Source organism: Pelodiscus sinensis, chromosome 13 (genome assembly GCF_049634645.1).
Source record: "Pelodiscus sinensis isolate JC-2024 chromosome 13, ASM4963464v1, whole genome shotgun sequence".
Classification (NCBI taxonomy): domain Eukaryota; kingdom Metazoa; phylum Chordata; order Testudines; family Trionychidae; genus Pelodiscus; species Pelodiscus sinensis.
Window position 1 is genome coordinate 27,522,004 of NC_134723.1, and position 19,022 is coordinate 27,541,025.

A 19,022-nucleotide genomic window follows, 5' to 3' on the forward strand; every position below is an offset into this window, starting at 1 on the left:
GTAAACCTCATTTCACGAGGAAGAACGCCTTCTTTCGAAAGTTCCTCTTTCGAAGGAAGGCGTTCTTCAATGTAAAGAGGCCGTCTTCGAAAGAGAGCATCCAGACTCGCTGGGTGCTCTCTTTCGAAAAAGCGGATTTTTCTTTCGAAAGATCCGCCTGCAGTCTAGACGCAATCTTTCGAAAGAGGCTCTTTCGAAAGATGCTTTCGAAAGAGCCTCTTTCGAAAGAAGCCTGCAGTCTAGACATAGCCTATCAGTAAAGAGCTCAGGAGCCTTATTTAATGCAGAAGCCCAACCAGCACATTTTTTTTTTCTAAATGCAATTTTTTTTGGGTGGGGACAGGGGGTAAACATAACATTATTAACTCTTTAAGGGAACATGCTTCCTACAACAATTTGCTCCAAATCTTAGATTATGTAAAATTAAGGGGTTTTTTTTAAACCCTATACATAAACCGGACCTTTTTTTTCTATGAAATCCAATAGAGACTGTTACTTCGTAATTAATAAATAATTATACGTAGGGTTTGTAACTCAGACACTATGGCACTAAGACCTGGAGAGTGAAACTGATTATAAACAAAACTGGTACAATTGGCATCATTCACTTTTATTATCTAAGATGGGAGAAACACAATGAGTAAATGTTTCTTGGCAGTATGATCTTTTTTAAAGTCAACTGTGTTCTTTTAATCTATAATTTTGGTGGATGCATTATATGTATTGCTTTCCATTAAAACTCACACACAAGAGCAAATTATTTTTCTATCTATTGTAGAATTCATTTTTACCTACGGCACAGAAAACCACTGACATTTAATGCTAACAATAAAATCTTATTGGCCTCATGGCTTTTGATAGCATTGTCACTATTTCATTGTAATGGTGTTATCAATATCAACATTTTTCAACTAGCAGCTTAGTCCTTGCTCTAGCAAATTGCTAACAGTTTTTTGCATTTTGCCTTAATAAATTCATAGCTAGCAGCATAATGCAGCATTTAGAACAATTAATGATTTTCAAGATATCTGTTGGGATAAATTTTTGTTGGCATTTACTTTCTCCTGGGATTTCCATGATGTTCTGGACTAATTATCGAATATAATTAGAACAGCTGATTAAAGTAAACCTAACTGGAAAGCAAACTTTATAAATGATTCACACTGATTGGCATACCAGGAACCTGAAATATTTATTAGTTTTACCAAGAAACTGAGATAAAGAGGACATTGTAAGAAAGGAGAAAATAATGTCAGTAAATGTGACTTTATAATTAAATTCAAAAAATAAAAATAGTATTAAAGCAATTTGAAAGATCTCTCATGTGAGCCAAAAACAGCCCCACGTTGAGGGTGGGGCAGAACAGCATTATTTATCATGGATTTCAGGAGGAATTCAGAAAGCAGAATTTATCCTGGAATTGCCATAAGTGCAGCACATACTGATGTTTGCTTGGTCAGCTCTTCTGGTCTAATGTCCTTAGGAATGTCTTTAGTATCTGTGTGAGGTTGTAAAACCAAGCACTCAGAAGTCAGCACATTTCAAAAGTTAAGGTTACTGAAAAACCATTTTAACATTGCACATTCACTATTTTTAGTTAGGAACTACATTTAATAAATGAAAGGAATAGGAAATACTACATGGTATAATTCAAAATGTGCACCATGGCTGAATTGGCATTGCATAGGAGTTAAAATCTGGAATCTTCTAACCTTATGAGACCTGAGTCTTGCAACCTTAACATGTCATTATGATAGATTGTTTTATAGTTAATTTCCTTTGGGTTTTTAAGAAAAAAATTACAATAGGGAGAAAGGGAATAAAAGCAAATGTAGAGATAAATGGCTTGTGCAATTTAGAAGCTCAACCAATGGATCATCTAAATTATTTGCGTCACAGCGCCTCATCTTCCTCTCTCCTCCCCCTCTAGGGCTATGTCTAGACTGCAAGCCTCTTTCGAAAGAGGCTCTTTCGAAAGATACTTTCGAAAGAGAGCGTCTAGACTGCACACGGAACTTTCGAAAGAGCAAGCCGCTTTTTCGAAAGAAAGCACCCAGTGAGTCTGGATGCTCTCTTTCGAAGAAGCCCTATTTACATTCAAGAACGCCTTCTTTCGAAAGAAGCACTTTCGAAAGAAGGCATTCTTCCTCGTGAAATGAGGTTTACCGCCGTCGAAAGAAAAGCTGCGTTCTTTCGATTTAATTTCGAAAGAACGCGGCTGCAGTCTAGACGCAGGTGAAGTTTTTTCGGAAAAAGGCTACTTTTCCCGAAAAAACCCCTGAGTCTGGACACAGCCGAACTGTTTTGTTAGGAATTAAAATGCACTGCAAGCTGACTCTGAGTGACAAGTGGAGGGAACAGTCAGCTCTCCGTCCTGCTCCGAGCATAATCAGGGCTTCTGATTTTTGCATGATGTGAGGATTCCATCATGCTTCATGATATCAGTCTATTGCTTCTGAGGGTTTTTTCCCTTTTGTGGATGTGACAGGATTATGATGATCAATAGATGGTTTAGGCAGTGGTACTATAAGTAGGGCTTTGGGATGTATGGTCACTGGGAGGCATTTATGGACAGAGGACTGTTCTCTAGAGATGGACTTCACCTAAGTAGGGAGGGAAATAGACTTCTAGGATGGAGGCTGGCTCAACTGATTAAGAGAGTTTTAAACTAGGAATTTGGAGGAGACGGTTGGGAGATGCCCAGGTAATCTCTACGCCAGATTTTAACACTGAGAGGGAGGAAAACGAAGTAAGAAAGGATATAGCTGGGGGTAGGAGAATGAACATGAGGAAGGGTGGGGTGGATACTAGTCTAATAGGTCATATTGGAGGTATAACGTCCGTGCCAAATTGGGTAAAGAATGTGAATGAGGCCAAACAGCAAAAATTAAGATGTTTGTACACCAATGCGAGGAGCCTAGGTAACAAAAAGGAGGAACTAGAGCTATTGGTCCAGGAAGTGAAACCAGATATTATAGGAATAACAGAAACATGGTGGAATACTAGGCATGACTGGAATACAGGTGTTGAAGGGTATGTGCTGTTTAGGAAAGACAGAAATAAGGGTAAAGATAGTGGAGTCGCATTGTATATTAAAGATGAGGTAGATTGTAAAGAAATAAAAAGTGATGGAATGGAGAAGACAGAGTCTGTTTGGGCAAAAATCACATTGGGGACGAAAACTATCAGATCCTCCCCCGGGATAGTGCTTGGGGTGTGTTATAGACCACCAGGATCCAATTTGGATATGGATAGAGACCTCTTTAATGTTTTTAATGAAGTAAATACTCATGGAAACTGCGTAATCATGGGAGATTTCAACTTTCCAGATATAGACTGGAGAACAAGTGCTAGTAATAATAATATGGCTCAGATTTTCCTAGATGTGTTAGCTGATGAATTCCTTCATCAAGTAGTTGCTGAACCAACAAGGGGAGATGCTATTTTAGATTTGGTTTTGGTGAGTAGCGAGGACCTCATAGATGAAATGGTTGTAGGAGACAACCTTGTCTCGAGTGATCATGAGCTAATTCAGTTCAAATTAAATGGAAGGATAAACAAAAATAAATCTGAGACTAGGGTTTTTGATTTCAAAAGGGCTAACTTTAGTAAATTAAGGAAATTAGTTAGGGAAGTTGATTCAACTAAAGAAATTATGGATCTTAAAGTGGAGGAGGCCTGGAATTATTTTAAGTTAAAGTTGCAGAAGCAGTCAGAAGCCTGTATCCCTAGAAAAGGGAAAAAATGTATAGGCAGGTGTGTTAGACCAAGTTGGATGAGCAAGCATCTCAGAGAGGTGATTAAGAAAAAGCAGAAAGCATATAAGGAGTGGAAAATGGGAGGAATCAGTAAAGAAAGCTACCTTATTGAGGTTAGAGCATGTAGGGACAAAGTGAGAAAGGCTAAAAGTCAGGTAGAGTTGGACCTTGCAAAGGGAATTAAAACCAATAGTAAAAGGTTTTATAGCCATATAAATAGGAAAAAAACAAACAAAAAAGAAGTAGGACCGCTAATTACTAAGGATGGAGTGGAGGTTAAGGATAATCTAGGAATGGCACAATATTTGAACAAATACTTTGCTTCAGTCTTTAATGAGGCTATTGAAGAGCTTAGGGATAATGGTAACTTAACAAATGGGACTAAAGATATGGAGGTAGATATTACCATATCCGAGGTAAAAACCAAACTTGAACAGCTTAATGGGAGTAAATGGGGGGGCCCAGATAATCTTCATCCAAGAATATTGAAGGAACTGGCACATGAACTTGCATGGCCATTAGCAACATTTTTTAATAAATCTCTAAACTCAGGGGTTGTACCATTTGACTGGAGAATTGCTAATATAGTTCCGATTTTTAAGAAAGGGAAAAAAAGCGACCCGGGTAACTATAGGCCTGTTAGTTTGACATCTGTAGTATGTAAAATCCTTGAAAAAATTTTGAAGGAGAAAGTAGTTAGAGACATTGAGGCTAATGGCAATTGGGACAAATTAAAAAATGGTTTTACAAAAGGTAGATCGTGCCAAACCAACCTGATCTCCTTTTTTAAGAAAGTAACAGATTTTTTAGATAAAGGAAATGCAGTGGATCTAATCTACCTCGACTTTAGGAAGGCATTTGATACAGTACCACATGGGGAATTATTGGTTAAATTGGAAAAGATAGGGATTCATATGAAAGTTGAGAGGCGGATAAGCAACTGGTTAAAGGGGAGACTACAGCGGGTCATATTGAAAGGTGAACTGTCGGGTTGGAGGAAGGTTACTAGCGGAGTTCCTCAGGGATCAGTTTTGGGGCCAATTTTATTAAATCTTTTTATTGCTGATCTTGGCACCAAAAGTGGAAGTGTCCTAATAAAATTTGCGGATGACACAAAGTTGGGAGCTATTGCCAATTCAGAAAAGGATCGGGATATCATACAGGAAGATCTGGATGATCTTCTAAATTGCAGTGATAGCAATAGGATGAAATTTAATAGTGAGAAGTGTAAGATTATGCATTTAGGGATTAATAACAAGAATTTTAGTTATAAGCTGGGGACACATCAGTTGGAAGTAACGGAGGAGGAGAAGGACCTTGGAGTCCTGGTTGATTATAAAATGACTATGAGCCACCATTGTGACATGGACGTGAAAAAGGCTAATATGATCTTGGGATGTATTAGGCGAGGTATTTCCAGTAGGGATAAGGAGGTGTTAGTGCCATTATACAAGGCATTGGTGAGACCCCATTTGGAATACTGTGTGCAGTTCTGGTCTCCCATGTTTAAGAAGGATGAATTCAAACTGGAACAGGTACAAAGAAGGGCCACTAGGATGATCCGAGGAATGGAAAACCTGTCTTATGAAAGGAGACTCAAGGAGCTTGGCTTGTTTACCTCAACCAAAAGAAGGCTGAGAGGGGACATGATTGCACTTTTTAAATATATGAGGGTATGTCTACACTACCCTCCTAGTTCGAACTAGGAGGGTAATGTAGGCATACCACACTTGCAAATGAAGCCCGGGATTTGAATTTCCCGGGCTTCATTTGCATAAGCGGGGAGCCGCCATTTTTAAAACCCCGCTGGTTCGAACCCCGTGCAGCGCGGCTACACGGGGCACGAACTAGGTAGTTCGAACTAGGCTTCCTAGTGCGAACTACCGTTACTCCTCATTTCACGAGGAGTTACTATAGAGACCTTTCTGGGTGTCTGGCTGATGAGTCTTGCCCACATGCTCAGGGTTTAGCTGATCGCCATATTTGGGGTCGGGAAGGAATTTTCCTCCAGGGTAGATTGGCAGAGGCCCTGGAGGTTTTTCGCCTTCCTCTGTAGCATGGGGTACAGATCACAGCTAGAGGATTCTCTGCATCTTGGGGTCTTCAAAGTATTTGAAGGCTTCAATATCTAAGATATAAGTGAGAGGATTATTCTGGGAGGGGTGGGTGAGATTCTGTGGCCTGCACTGTGCAGGGAGTCAGACTAGATGATCATAATGGTCCCTTCTGACTTTAAAGTCTATGAGTCTATGAGTCTAATTCTGTCACAAGGGCTACATCTACACTGGAATGATTTTCCGGAAATGCTTTTAACGGAAAAGTTTTCCGTTAAAAGCATTTTCGGAAAAGAGCATCTAGATTGGCACAGATGCTTTTCCGCAAAAGCACTTTTTATGGAAAAGCGTCCGTGCCAATCTAGACGCGCTTTTGCGCAAAAAAGCCCCGATCGCCATTTTAGCCATCGGGGCTTTTTTGCGCAAAACAGTACTGTGCTGTCTACACTGGCCCTCTTCCGCAAATGATTTGCACAAGAGGGCTTTTGCCCAAACGGGAGCAGCACAGTATTTCCACAAGAACACTGACGATCTTACATGAGATCGTCAGTGTTCTTGCGGAAATTCAAGCAGCCAGAGTAGACAGCTGGCAAGTTTTTCCACAAAAGCAGATGATTTTGTGGAAAAACTTGCCAGTCTAGACACAGCAGACAGGCTACTGGGCCAGATGGACCTTTGGTCTGACCCAGTACGGCCATTGTAAGCTCAGGGCTCAGGGTCGGGGGTCTCAGTGGACAACCTTGATTCTCATGCACACCTGCTCCTGGGTGGCCAGGCTGGCAGCTATCCTGCCCTAGATGGACACTTTCCTGTGCCTAGTGCGGAGGTCGTGGACGAGGTCCACGATGTCCGCACTAGACCAGGCGGGTGCCCGCCTCTTGCGGTCCCGGGCAAGCTCCCGGGAGCCTCCAGCCTTTTCCCGGGAAGAGGGGGAGGGCTGGGGGGCATCGGGTGGCTGGCTCGAGCCATGCCAGGTGCAGGGTTTGCTAGCTGGGTGCTGGCAGGCTTGCACCTGGCACGGGCATCGTAGCCAGTCGTGCCCCTTTAAGAGGTCCGGGGCCAGGAGGGGGCAATAGAGTTTCCCTGGTGTTGGCCAGAGTGGCCACCCGGGAAAGCTGGGGAGGGCTAGCCTCCCACTAGTTCGAATTAAGGGGCTACACACCCCTTAATTCGAACTAGTAAGTTCGAACTAGGCTTAATCCTCGTACAATGAGGTTTACCTAGTTCGAACTAAGCGCTCCGCTAGTTCGAATTAAGTTCGAACTAGCGTAGCGCTAGCGTAGCGCCTATCAAAGTTAATTTGAACTAACGTCCGTTAGTTCGAATTAACTTTGTAGTGTAGACATACCCTCAGGTAGGGTCTCTGTCTTCATACCCCACATAATGCTCAAAGCAGCAGGCTGCTGGGGCCATGTGCCTCTCTGCAGCATGTACCCCATGGTGGGGGTTCTACATCCTGCCTTTATCCCCATCACAATCCTCACAGCTCCCATTGGCTATAAACCTGCCAATGGGAGCTTCCTGGGCCATGCTTGTGGGCATGTGCAGCATGCAAAGTCCGTTCCCCACAAGGGGAATATAGCACAGAGACACATGTTGCCCCAGCAGTCAGCCGCTTTGAGCAGTATGGAGTGTGGGGGCCTGTGTGATATTTTATTTTTTAGAGCTAGAAATTAACTTTTTCTGTCTAGTTTAAATAGATCAGTGGGACACAGACATGTCAAAACAGTAGGCATCAGCTGCAGCAGTGAGGGTAAAACTCTAAAGACATTAGAGTTGGCTGGAAAATTCTGATGACAAATGAGGATTGAATTTTTTGAAAATGTTTGAAATGTTTTTCTGCTTCTAGCTGATGTATTTTCATGCTCAGAGTGGGTGCTGATGGCTAACACTATATGACCATTTTGAGGGATGTTCTAATTTTGTTCTTTCCTTGCCTGCACCCTGCTAACCTGAGGATGGCTGGTTTAGATAACTTTCGGAACATCCAGCCAACAAAGCTCCAGTGTGAGAAAAAGGCAAAGAGAGAGAAAAAGATCCCTTTATAAACTGGTTCTTCCTGGAATACTCCCTACTTTATTTCTCTACATTTTTGGCATGCTGTGGTCCCCCACAGCTCAGGGCACCTTGCAAAGGTGAAAGAGAATCATCATCCAGCTTTGCCTCAGAAGAGCACCTGTCAACATGCCACACGGCCAGATTAAAAGAATGGCTGGTGGTTGATGACAGATCTGAGTCCATGAGATTCTCTCCTAAGTGGCCTCATGTACACATTTTCCACTAGTTGTTGCACAATGAGGACTCCAATTAATTGCACTTACCAGGCAATAACACGATAGTATTAGAACTAGTTACTGTGTAATTACCACTGATTCCAGGGGAGTCACTATGAACATAGTGATTTCGCTGTTACTGTCTAATCACATCCCCTATTTCACTGTAACTGTGCAATTAAGCTGTCACAACTCTAGCTGCAGATGCAAGAGCAAAAAAGAAAATCTTTTCCTTTTATAGAGCACTGTTGCTTGTTTTTCATATTGCAGTAGCACCTATCGGTCTCGATACCATTGGGCTCCACTGTGTTAGCTACCAGACAACTCACAGGAAGTTAGGGTATGTCTACACTACAAAGTTAATTCGAAATAACAGCCATTATTTTGAATTAACTTTAATAGCGTCTACACATACAAACCACTATTTTGAAATCAATTCGAAATAGTGGAGCCCTTATTTCAAATTTGGTAAACCTCATTCTATGAGAAATAACACCAAATTCGAAATAGCTCATTCGAAATAAGTGCTGTGTAGACACTTATTTCAAATTAGGGGGCCTCCAGCCCTTCCCAGTTCCCCCTGGTGGCCACTCTGGGCACAACCAGGAAACCTCTTCTGCTCCCTCTCCCAGCCCCGGAGCCCTTACAGGGGCAAACTTTGGCCACTGGGCACATGCAAGATCCAGGCCTGCCAGCAGCTGCAGACCCTGAGCCAGTGGCCACGCGATGTCAGCCAGTGGCAGCCAGCCATCCCCCGCCCAGTCCCCCAGCACCCAGGGGCCAGCCAGGGGCCATAAACAGTGCGGAGATCATGGACCTCATTGAGGTTTGCGGGGAGGCCCCCAACGTCCATGATCTCAGCACTAGGTGGAGGAACGTGGCCGTCTACAGCCACACAGTGGCCACCATGGCCAGGAAAGGCCACAGGCGCACCCAGGAGCAGGTGCGCTTGAAGGTGAAGAAGCTGCGGCAGGTGTACGCCAGGGCCACCAGGGGCGGCACTGCAGCAGGGGCTGACACCTGCCCCTACTTCCCGCTCTCGACCGACTCCTGGAAGGCAGGGCAGTCCACACCAGCCCGGGAGGCAGCAAGCCAGGACCGGAGGGCTCTGACCCGGGCGCACCAGAGGGACCACCACCAGCTGTCCTGGCACCGGAGTTGGCAGGGTCGTCCAGAGAGGCCATACCAGGTAAATGCCAGCACTATCCCCTACCCGAGGGGGAGGCGGAGAGGGAGACCAGGGACCGCATGCGTGGGCCATGCCTCCCACGGATCATGCAGCCACCTGTGCACGTGTTAGCACGTGCCATGCCACCCTTGGGCAGGTGGCTCCAGCTGCATGACACCCAGAGGCCATGGACCAATAGGCACATGCATGTTTGAAGAGACCTGACATGCTCCCGATCCCAGGGCGGGAACCAGCAGGACGCCCTCCCTTCACACGCCCCCTCTACACAGAGGCAGGGGACATCTTCCCCCCCGCCCCGGCCACACTATACACAGCACTTGGGGCAGCTCCCAGTCTCAGGGAGAGCCAGACATCCTGACCATGGCCTCTGTACAAGCACATCGGCTCTGACGGTGCAGGGCATGGTCGCCCTCACGTCGCAGGGGAAGCTGGGCACCATCCACTGTGTCCCCAAGGAGAACTGACCACATCTCTCCTTTCTCTACAGCTGCACCAGCTGCTCGTGCAGGGTGCACCACCTCACCTGGGACATGCTCCCGCACCCCCTGCCTCAGCAGGACCACCACCACGCGGCAGGGGTACCAGGACCAGCACCTGTGGGCCTTGCGAGTCCTGCACCGCACCATCCAGGCCTGGATGCAGGAGGACCTGCAGCTCCACCAGGAGCAGCTTGCTCAGGACCGAGGCATGAACTCAAACTTGCAGGCCCTGCTGCAGAGCATGCTGCCCCATGCTGGTCCTGTGCCTGCTGCCCCCCACAACTACTGTTCCTCCTCTCACTCCTGCCCCCCTCCCACCTCTTCCTCCTCAACCTCCACACCCTCCTCCTCAATCTCCACACCCCCTACCTCAACCTCCGCACCCTCCTCCCCATCCCCCCGGGGATGCCGAGGCCCCCTCCCCCACCATGCTGGGAGGCAGTTGGCCCGGCGAGACCCCCAGACCTGAGTACTGACCTTCCCCTCCCCCTTCTTCCCCTTGCTTCCCCCTTCCAGCTCCCTCCTCCCAGTTTCCCCCTCCCCTCTCCCACCCTTTCTCCTGCCCTCTCCCGCCTCCTTTCCCCTGTCCCCCCAGAGTTTCATTCCCCCTCCACAGTTGTGTTAAATAAAGACAGTTTATATTTTTGAAAATACGTGTCTTTTATTTGACATCCGGAAGGGGGGGGCTAGGGAAAGGTAAGTGAAAGGACGAGAGGGAAGAATGGGGCACAAGCCCCCAGTGGGGCAGACCGGGGAGACTGTTAGCGCTCATCAGGGTGGAAGCTCTCCCGCAGGGCCCCCTGGATCCTGACAGCCCCTCGATGGTGCTCCCGGATGGCAGCCTGCAGACAGTGCAGCCAGGCTGCTGGCAACGTGTCCACGAGATGCAGCAGAGTCCCCAGGGATGGGTCTGGTTCCATGTTGCAGAGTGCTGTGGTGCCCCAAGTGAGGGCAAGCAGAACACTCCAAGACACAAATGCTTTGCTGTCCCTCAGGGAGGTAGACCAGCAAGCAGAGAAATCTAAGAACTGTCTGTCTGGGATAGGGGGTTGGGTCCCTTTAAGCCAGACCTCGGCTAGCCTGAGGCAGCAGCCTCACACACTAAGTCCAAACCTGATGCCCTTTTGGCACTGGTTCCAGCCAGCCTTACCTTCAATTCAGGGTCCACTCAATGTGGACGCATTATTTCGAATTAGTTTTTGTGTCTAGATGCGTTATTTCGATTTAGCTTATTTCGAATGAACTAATTTGAAATAAGTTAATTCGAAATAGCGCTGTAGTGTAGACATACCCATACATCCAGAGGATGGTACAATCTAATTTGAAACAAGACACAATTTCCATATGAAGCCAACAACCAAAGGGAGGAGGTGAGGGAAGATGAGGCAAATGGTGCTAAGATCATCTGGTTATAGGCTAAAGTTCTGGGTACAACTTTCTGTAGAAAAGGTAAAGTTACCAATCCGTAAAGTAACAAGGCTACCTAGATGTATTCACCTTGTGTGGAGATCTGATAGACTTTGTAGCACAGAAAGATTTCTCATAGCCCAGTTGGAATGAACAGGGCTCTTAGGGTCTGTGGGAACTTTAGGAAGATGTGGACGAGGGTGCCGAACACTTGACTATGCATTGTGGAGTCACAGATGGGTTGGGAGCAGGGCACTCAGGTTTAACCTTTCTTCAATCAAGATGGAAACTACAGATACCTTTGTGTGCCAACATTGTATTCAAAGGCAGATTATGGATGGCTCTTCTGCTGGTGCCTATCCAGTGAGGAGGAGGGTGTAATGCCCACCTCTCCAACACAAGGGCTAGCCACAGTTGTATTCCCTAGGTTGTTCTGAGCACAGGTAAGGTCACAAGCCACCCAAAGAGCTTGTGAAATCAGCCATGCACACAGAGGTGATCAACTGTGGAGAAGAGCACATGCTGCATCCTTCAAAAAGCGGCACAGTGGGCCTGCTCCTCCAACTGAAGGGTGCCAGGCATCAACCTGCTTCAGTTGACAAAATGTCTCCCTTGCTCCCATCATGGCTTCACTCTTCTCCTAGGGTATGTCTACACTGCAACACTATTCCAAAATAACTTAGTCCACATCTACACAGCAGGCAGGTGTTTCAAAATAGTGTCAAAATACTGTCAAGCTGGAGGAATTCATCCTCCAACTCCTATAACCCTCATTGTAGGAAGAGTAAGGGAAGTCGGAGGAAGAGTGCTCTATTTTGAAATAAGTGCTATGTAGACGCTCCCTATTGAGGGCTCTGGAAAAAACACACAGTTGGGTCCTAAGTAGCCATTACTAACAGTTACACTTGACATGAACACCAGGACTGGAGGTCTTCCTCAGACAGAGAAGAAAATAATATATCGTAGTTTCATTCCTTTTTATTTTTTTTTCTCATGGCCAGGACAATCCTAGCCAGGCAAGGAGGTAAAAGTCTGGGAAAGCAACCTGATTCACCTGTAGACCACTACCCATTCTGGAGCCAGAGAAGCCACCACGAAATACTTCCCAGAACCTAAGGGTATGTCTACACTACAAAGTTAATTCGAACTAACAGACGTTAGTTCAAATTAACTTTGATAGGCGCTACACATACAAACCGCTAGTTCGAACTTAATTCGAACTAGCGGAGCCCTTAATTCGAACTAGGTAAACCTCATTCTACGAGGACTAACACCTAGTTCGAATTAAGTAGGCTGTGTATCCACTTAATTCGAACTAGTGGGAGGCTAGCCCTCCTCAGCTTTCCCCGGTGGCCACTTTGGGCACCACCAGGGAAACTCTTCTGTCCCCCTCCCGGCCCCAGAGCCCTTAAAGGGGCACGGTCTGGCTACGGTGCCCATGCCAGGTGCAATCCTGCCAGCACCCAGCCAGCAGACCCTGCACCTGGCACGGCACGAACCAGCCACCTGCTGCCACCCAGCCCTCCGCCTCTTCCTGGGACCAGGCTGGCGACTCCCAGGAACCTACCCGGGGCCACAAGAGGCGGGCGCCCGCCTGGTCTAGTGCGGACATCATGGACCTCATCCACGACCTCCACACTAGACATAGGAAAGTGGCCGTCTAGGGCAGGAGAGCTGCCAGCCTGGCCACCCAGGAGCAGGTTTGCATGAAAATCAAGGTGGTCCAGTGAGACCCCCGACCCTGAGCCCTGAGCTTAGAATGGCCGTACTGGGTCAGACCAAAGGTCCATCTAGCCCTGTAGCCTGTCTGCCAACAGCGGCCAACACCAGCTACCCCACAGGGGATGGACCAAAGACAATGACCAAGCCATTTGTCTTGTGCCATCCATCTCCAGCCTTCCAAAACAGAGGCCAGGGACACCATTTCTATCCCCTGGCTAATAGCACTTCATGGACACAGCCTCCATGAAATTATCTAACTTCTCTTAAACTCTGTTAGGGTATGTCTACACTACCACCCTAGTTCGAACTAGAGTGGTAATGTAGGCAACCAGAGTTGCAAATGAAGCCCGGGATTTGAATTTCCCGGGCTTCATTTGCATAAAGCCGGGCGCCGCCATTTTTAAATGTCCACTAGTGCGGACTACGTGCTGCGCGCCTACACACGGCACGGATTAGATAGTTCGGACTAGTCTTCCTAGTCCGAACTACCGTTACATGAGGACTAGGTACTGTTATACGAGGAAGCCTAGTCCGAACTACCTAGTCTGTGCCGCGTGTAGCCACGCGGCATGGAGTCTGCACTAGCGGACATTTAAAAATGGTGGCGCCCGACTTTATGCAAATGAAGCCCGGGAAATTCAAATCCTGGGCTTCATTTGCAACTCCGGTTGCCTACATTACCACCCTATTTCGAACTAGGGTCGTAGTGTAGACATACCCTTATAGTTCTAGCCTTCACAGCCTCCTGCAGCAAGGAGTTTCACAGGTTTACTATTTGCTTTTTGAAGAAGAACTGTCTGTTATTAGTTTGAAGCCTGCTACCCATTCATTTCATTTGGTGTCCTCTAGTCCTTCTATTATGGGAACTAATGAAGAACTTTTCTTTATGCACCCTCTCCACACCACTCGTGCTTTTATAGACCTCTATCATATCCCTCCTCAGTCTCCTCTTTTCTAAGCTGAGAAGTCCCAGTCTCTTTAGCCTCTCTTCATATGGGACCTGTTCCCAACCCCTGATCATTTTAGTTGCCCTCCCCTCTCCCAGCCTCTCTCTTCCCCTCTCCCACCTCCTTTTCCCAGTCTCCCTGAGTTTTGTTCAATAAAGAGAGTTTCTCTTTTGGAACACACGTGTCCTTTATTTTGTACATCAGGAAGGGGGGCTAGGGAGGAGTAAGTGGAAGGAGGTGAGGGAGGAATGGGGTACGAGCCCCTGATGGGGAGGACTGGGGTGGCTCTGTGGGCTCCTCGGGGTGGAAGCTCTCCTGCAGCCCCCTGATAACCCCTCCCCAGATGGCAACCTGCGGCTTGTGCAGCTGGGCTGATGGCCGAGTGCTGTGATGTGCCGAGTGTGGGCATTCAGGGCACTCCCAGCCAGGACTGCTTTGCTGTCCCTCATCGAGTTAGACAAGCGAGTGGGGAACCCCTGAGAACTGTCTGTCCAGAGTGGGGATCGGGTCCCTTTAAGTACAGCCCTCGGCTAGCCTGAGACAGCAGCTCCACGCTCTGAGTCCTAATCTGATGCCCTGCCGGCACTGCTTCCGGCCAGCCTTAACCTCGGTTCAGGGTCCACTCAATGTGGACATGCTAGTTCGAATTAGCAAAACGCTAATTCGAACTAGTTTTTAGGTCTAGATGCACTAGTTCGAATTAGCTTAGTTCGAATTAACTAATTCTAATTAAATTAGTTCCAATTAGTGCTGTAGTGTAGACATACCCTAACAGTCTATGACCTCTTGCCTGGACCTCCCCCAAAGGCCACACGTTGCATTTTTTTTCTTCATGTCTCCAGCGAGTGTTTTAAAGACTCTATTTATTTCAATAATGTTGGGGCCAACCAGCAGAGTGCCTTGATTTAGCACACAGATTGTTACTACCGCCTCAGTCATCAGTAGAATAACAGGGGGAATGATAGTTACCGGCCTATCAGAAACACTTTAATTAAAGGCCACCTTCCACTGTGACTGTTTTTTACACTGAACCCCTCATGGGATGTTTTCCTGGCAGGTAAGCGGAACAGTAAGGGGGTTGCCTACTATGGGATCTTTTATTTCCTAACTCCTGGGTGCCCATTTCCCTTATATTGGAGGACAACAGCCCCCAAAGGTTGTGCATTGCTTCCATTCCTCCCTGGTTTCATACGGCCACAGAAGTGAGATGGGAGTCCGGAGTACAATCTCTTGCAAGATATTTATTTCCATCCGATTTGGATGGTAAAATAGAGAGATGAGCCATTCAGACCATTTTACACATGGCTGTTTTTTCTGTCTATCTCAGTCTTTCCTCTCTGTGTCCTGCCACCCAGAGGTTCTAGAGCCTGGGCTCACAATTCGCCTTATGTTGGGAGGAAGTAATGACTTTCTGCTGTTGAATGAAGCCTCCATCGCTGAACTATGGGAAGTGGGCAGTGCAGAGTGGTCATGCTCATTTGAAATTCTCTTCTATGATCTTCTTGAATTCACACTCTGTCACATGCTTGCCACATGCTGACTCTTTCCCTCCTATCCCTTGTTACCACTTTCGTTTTTGGCTGGGCTCTGTGGAAGAATTACACCAGAAGATGCAGTCATGATGTGATACTGTCTTTGTGTTACCACCCTCAGAATGCAAGCAGGGGAGGGCACAAGCAGGCACAATGTTTCCTAGAGGCACAACCTATCCTGGGGCAAATTCCCAGCTTCAGATCAGACTATGTTGGGTTCTCAAGGCTGAGAAGGGTAGGAATTTTCCCCAGGGTTATGTGGTCTACAGAAGTCAGGCAGAATCTCAGCTCCTATGTTTTGGGGGTGGGGCCACTGCTCTGCTCTCATCAGTGCCCGTTGCCTGGGGGAGGGGTGGTATAAGCTGCACCTCACAAAGTGTCATAGTCAGGAAAGCACTGTCTCTGTGTGCCTGGGCGCTGTATGGGCACTTGGGTAAATGCTTCTTACTGGTGCCTCTAGTGCTGCCTCTTGTTATGGCTACAACTCAATGGCATGGTTAAGCCCTTAGTCTTCGCACCCATTTTCAAACTCAAATCCCCGATTTCATTCTCATCGAGTCCCGTGGCACGATCCCTGCTCTGCAGGTTCATAGTCCCTTTGATTTGGAGGACTCTGCCTGAGAAATAATGTACATATCTACATGAGTCAGAGGATCAATAATCTATAAGGGCCACTTGCTTCCTATTTGAGTGGCAGCCCATGAACACTTATATCATTACGATGAGTAATATGTCTTGTCCCTGCCTGTATAGATCAGAGAAGTGACACGTCTTTCCATTTTGCAAGTGACTGGTTTTTAATTTTTTTAATGATAGTTTTATGCTTGATTTGCCTGGAGTAACCAGTATGCAGTGCAACAGACTTCCCAAATTAGTGCTGGGTAAATAAATAAATAAATAAAAATAAGAGAGGTGAGGCAGGCAGTACCCTCATGTGTCAATTAAATCTGAGCCACATCAGAATTTACAGTTAAAAATAACATAATGACTTTGTTCTCTCTGTAGGTGACCTGTCTCCATGATTTCTTTGGGGATGATGATGTGTTTATTGCCTGTGGACCGGAAAAATTCCGCTATGCACAGGATGACTTTTCTCTGGATGAAAATGGTAATATCTCACACGCTGATCTCTACTCTGTGTATTGGGGGGTTTTCTTCCTTCACTCCACCCCAGTTTGGTGGAGGTTGCTTGTAATTTATTGTATATATTTTTAGCAAAAGTAATTCAGCATCCTTTTGCTTATTGAACAGCTAGTGAATATTAAAATCTGGTGGATTAACTGATTTACTACAAGGCAGAATAGGTAGACTCATTGAAGACACAAACATTTATACTAATTGAAAAGCAACATAATCTGTTAGCCAATGTCCCTCTAGTTATATGCACATGGCTGAATTGGGTATCAGTTATTCCCGAGTAATAAAATCGGACCCACAAAATGATCACCATCCTTATGCTTGAAATATGGGTGCATGAAATGGGAGCTCAGGCAGTTATGAGCCAAGGTTCTGCCTCTATCTATTGTGGCTGATTATAAAACCAAGTAAGTTGAAAAGAGGGGAAAAAGTTAAAGCCTTTGTGGGGTGACTTATCGTCATGGTTTGTCTTCAGTCCAACTGCCCTGCCACGTCATGTTGTACAAATCGGTGATGACCTAAAGATATGTCTAGACCACAGAGCTCTACATCCAAGGAACGCGTCCGCTTTTCAAAAAAAAGTCAGAAAAGCAGATGCGTTTTGTTGGCATCCCTGTAAACCTCATTTTATGAGGAAGAAGGGATGTTCTGAAAAAGGGGTTTTTTCCCCAATATTTGGCCCCGTGTAGACAGGCCAAATGTCAGAAAAGCCTCTTTCAGAAAAAAAGCAGAAAAATACACAAATTGCAGTATCTTTTTCCAACTTTTCTTTGTAGTGTAGACATAACCTAAGATATGGAATCTGTGATATCATGGAACATACACATCTTGGCTACATCTACATTGGCCCCTTTTCTGGAAGGGGCATGGTAATTTTTGAAATCGCAATAGGGAAATGCGCGGGGGATTTAAATATCCCCCGCGGCATTTAAATAAAAATGTCCGCCGCTTTTTTCCGGCTTTTAGAAAAGCCGGAAAAGAGCGTCTACACTGGCCCCGATCCTCCAGAAAAAGCGCCCTTTTCCGGAGGATCTTATTCCTACTTAAAAGGAGGAATAAGATCCTCCGGAAAAGGGCGCTTTTTCCGGAGGATCGGGGCCAGTGTAGACGCTCTTTTCCGGCTTTTCTAAAAGCCGGAAAAAAGCGGCGGACATTTTTATTTAAATGCCGCGGGGGATATTTAAATCCCCCGCGCATTTCCCTATTGCGATTTCAAAAATTACCATGCCCCTTCCGGAAAAGGGGCCAATGTAGATGGAGCCATGAGGATTTAGGTATCTGGTATAACCATAGTTGTGAGCTATTATATGCTACTAATGCGTTCCAAACAGTGCTTGGTGTTAAATAGGAGAGTCAAGTGAGCACTGCTCTTCTTCCAATTCAAGAGTTTTCTGACATCTGAGCTGTGTCTAGACTGACAAGTTTTTCCGCAAAAGCAACTGCTTTTGTGGAAAAACTTGACAGCTGTCTACACTGGCCGCTTGAATTTCCACAAGAACACTGACGATCTCATGTAAGAAATCAGTGCTTCTTGCGGAAATACTATGCTGCTCCCATTCAGACAAAAGTCCTTTTGCGCAAAAGGGCCCGTGTAGACAGCTCAGATTTGTGCAAAACCGCGTCTAGATTGGCATGGACGCTTTTCCGCAAAAAGTGCTTTTGCGGAAAAGCGTCCGTGCCAATCTAGACGCTCTTTTCTGCAAATGCTTTTAATGGAAAACTTTTCCATTAAAAGCATTTGCGGAAAATCATGCCAATCTAGACGTAGCTCTGGAGTCTATCTTTATGTGACTCTTGTATTTTTTGATTGGTATAACTCAGATTTCACGATGTGGTAGGCTTTGTGTTGCAGAGAGAGTTTCCACCTTTCTGCCAAAGCTTTGCAGGCAGAGAACGAAGCCCTTGTGAGCCAAAGAGGCTGTTTACAACTGGAGCTTTGCTTATGTTTTAACACCCCACAGTTTAGGCAGCTCTAAGGGAGCTCCCTACTGTAAAACAGCTTGGATGAGATCCTAGCAGAACAGCTTGAAAGAAAGCCAAGCATGGTGCTCCTGGGCCCTTGGATTCTGAACACTTTCACAGTCTGGATGTCATATAACAAAAACCAGCCTGGCCTGATTCTCAGAGGCACTGGACATTAATAATAGGAGCTGCAGGTGCTCAGCATCTCCCCAAAGCAGTGTTCCCTTAGCCCTTGCCATCTTCCCATTCTCCGCCAGCAAATCCCACATTCAGGGATTCAGGATCATTGTATGGGCTAGTGTCATGTGGATGAACATCTTTCATTGCACTTTCTTTCATCATGGGCATGTCTGCCTCCCCAGCTGGAAGATGTGCACTCAGTTTGCTGGCCCTTAGGGCCTGTCTGATGAGACGACAAGATGGGAAGTACCACAAGAAAGGTGTGTCATCTTTTCCCTCCAAATTGCCCATCCAAAGTTCATCCTTATAGTTCCTATGGCTGAGACGCTGCATCTTCCAGAATTATGTCTCTTGTGAACCTGCTGATCGTGGCAACATCCTC

The 19,022-nt window shown here is 46.2% G+C and overlaps 1 protein-coding gene across 5 annotated transcripts in view; it reads left to right on the plus strand.

Annotated features, from left to right (window-relative positions):
* Positions 1-19,022, plus strand: part of DCX (doublecortin) — a 161,075-nt gene that overhangs the window by 109,911 nt on the left and 32,142 nt on the right. For all 5 annotated transcript variants that reach the window (XM_075940906.1, XM_006136202.4, XM_006136204.4 and 2 more), the window contains exon 4: positions 16,367-16,469. In XM_075940906.1, coding sequence (XP_075797021.1) covers positions 16,367-16,469 — 103 coding nt within the window. The remainder of the gene's footprint in view (positions 1-16,366; positions 16,470-19,022) is intronic.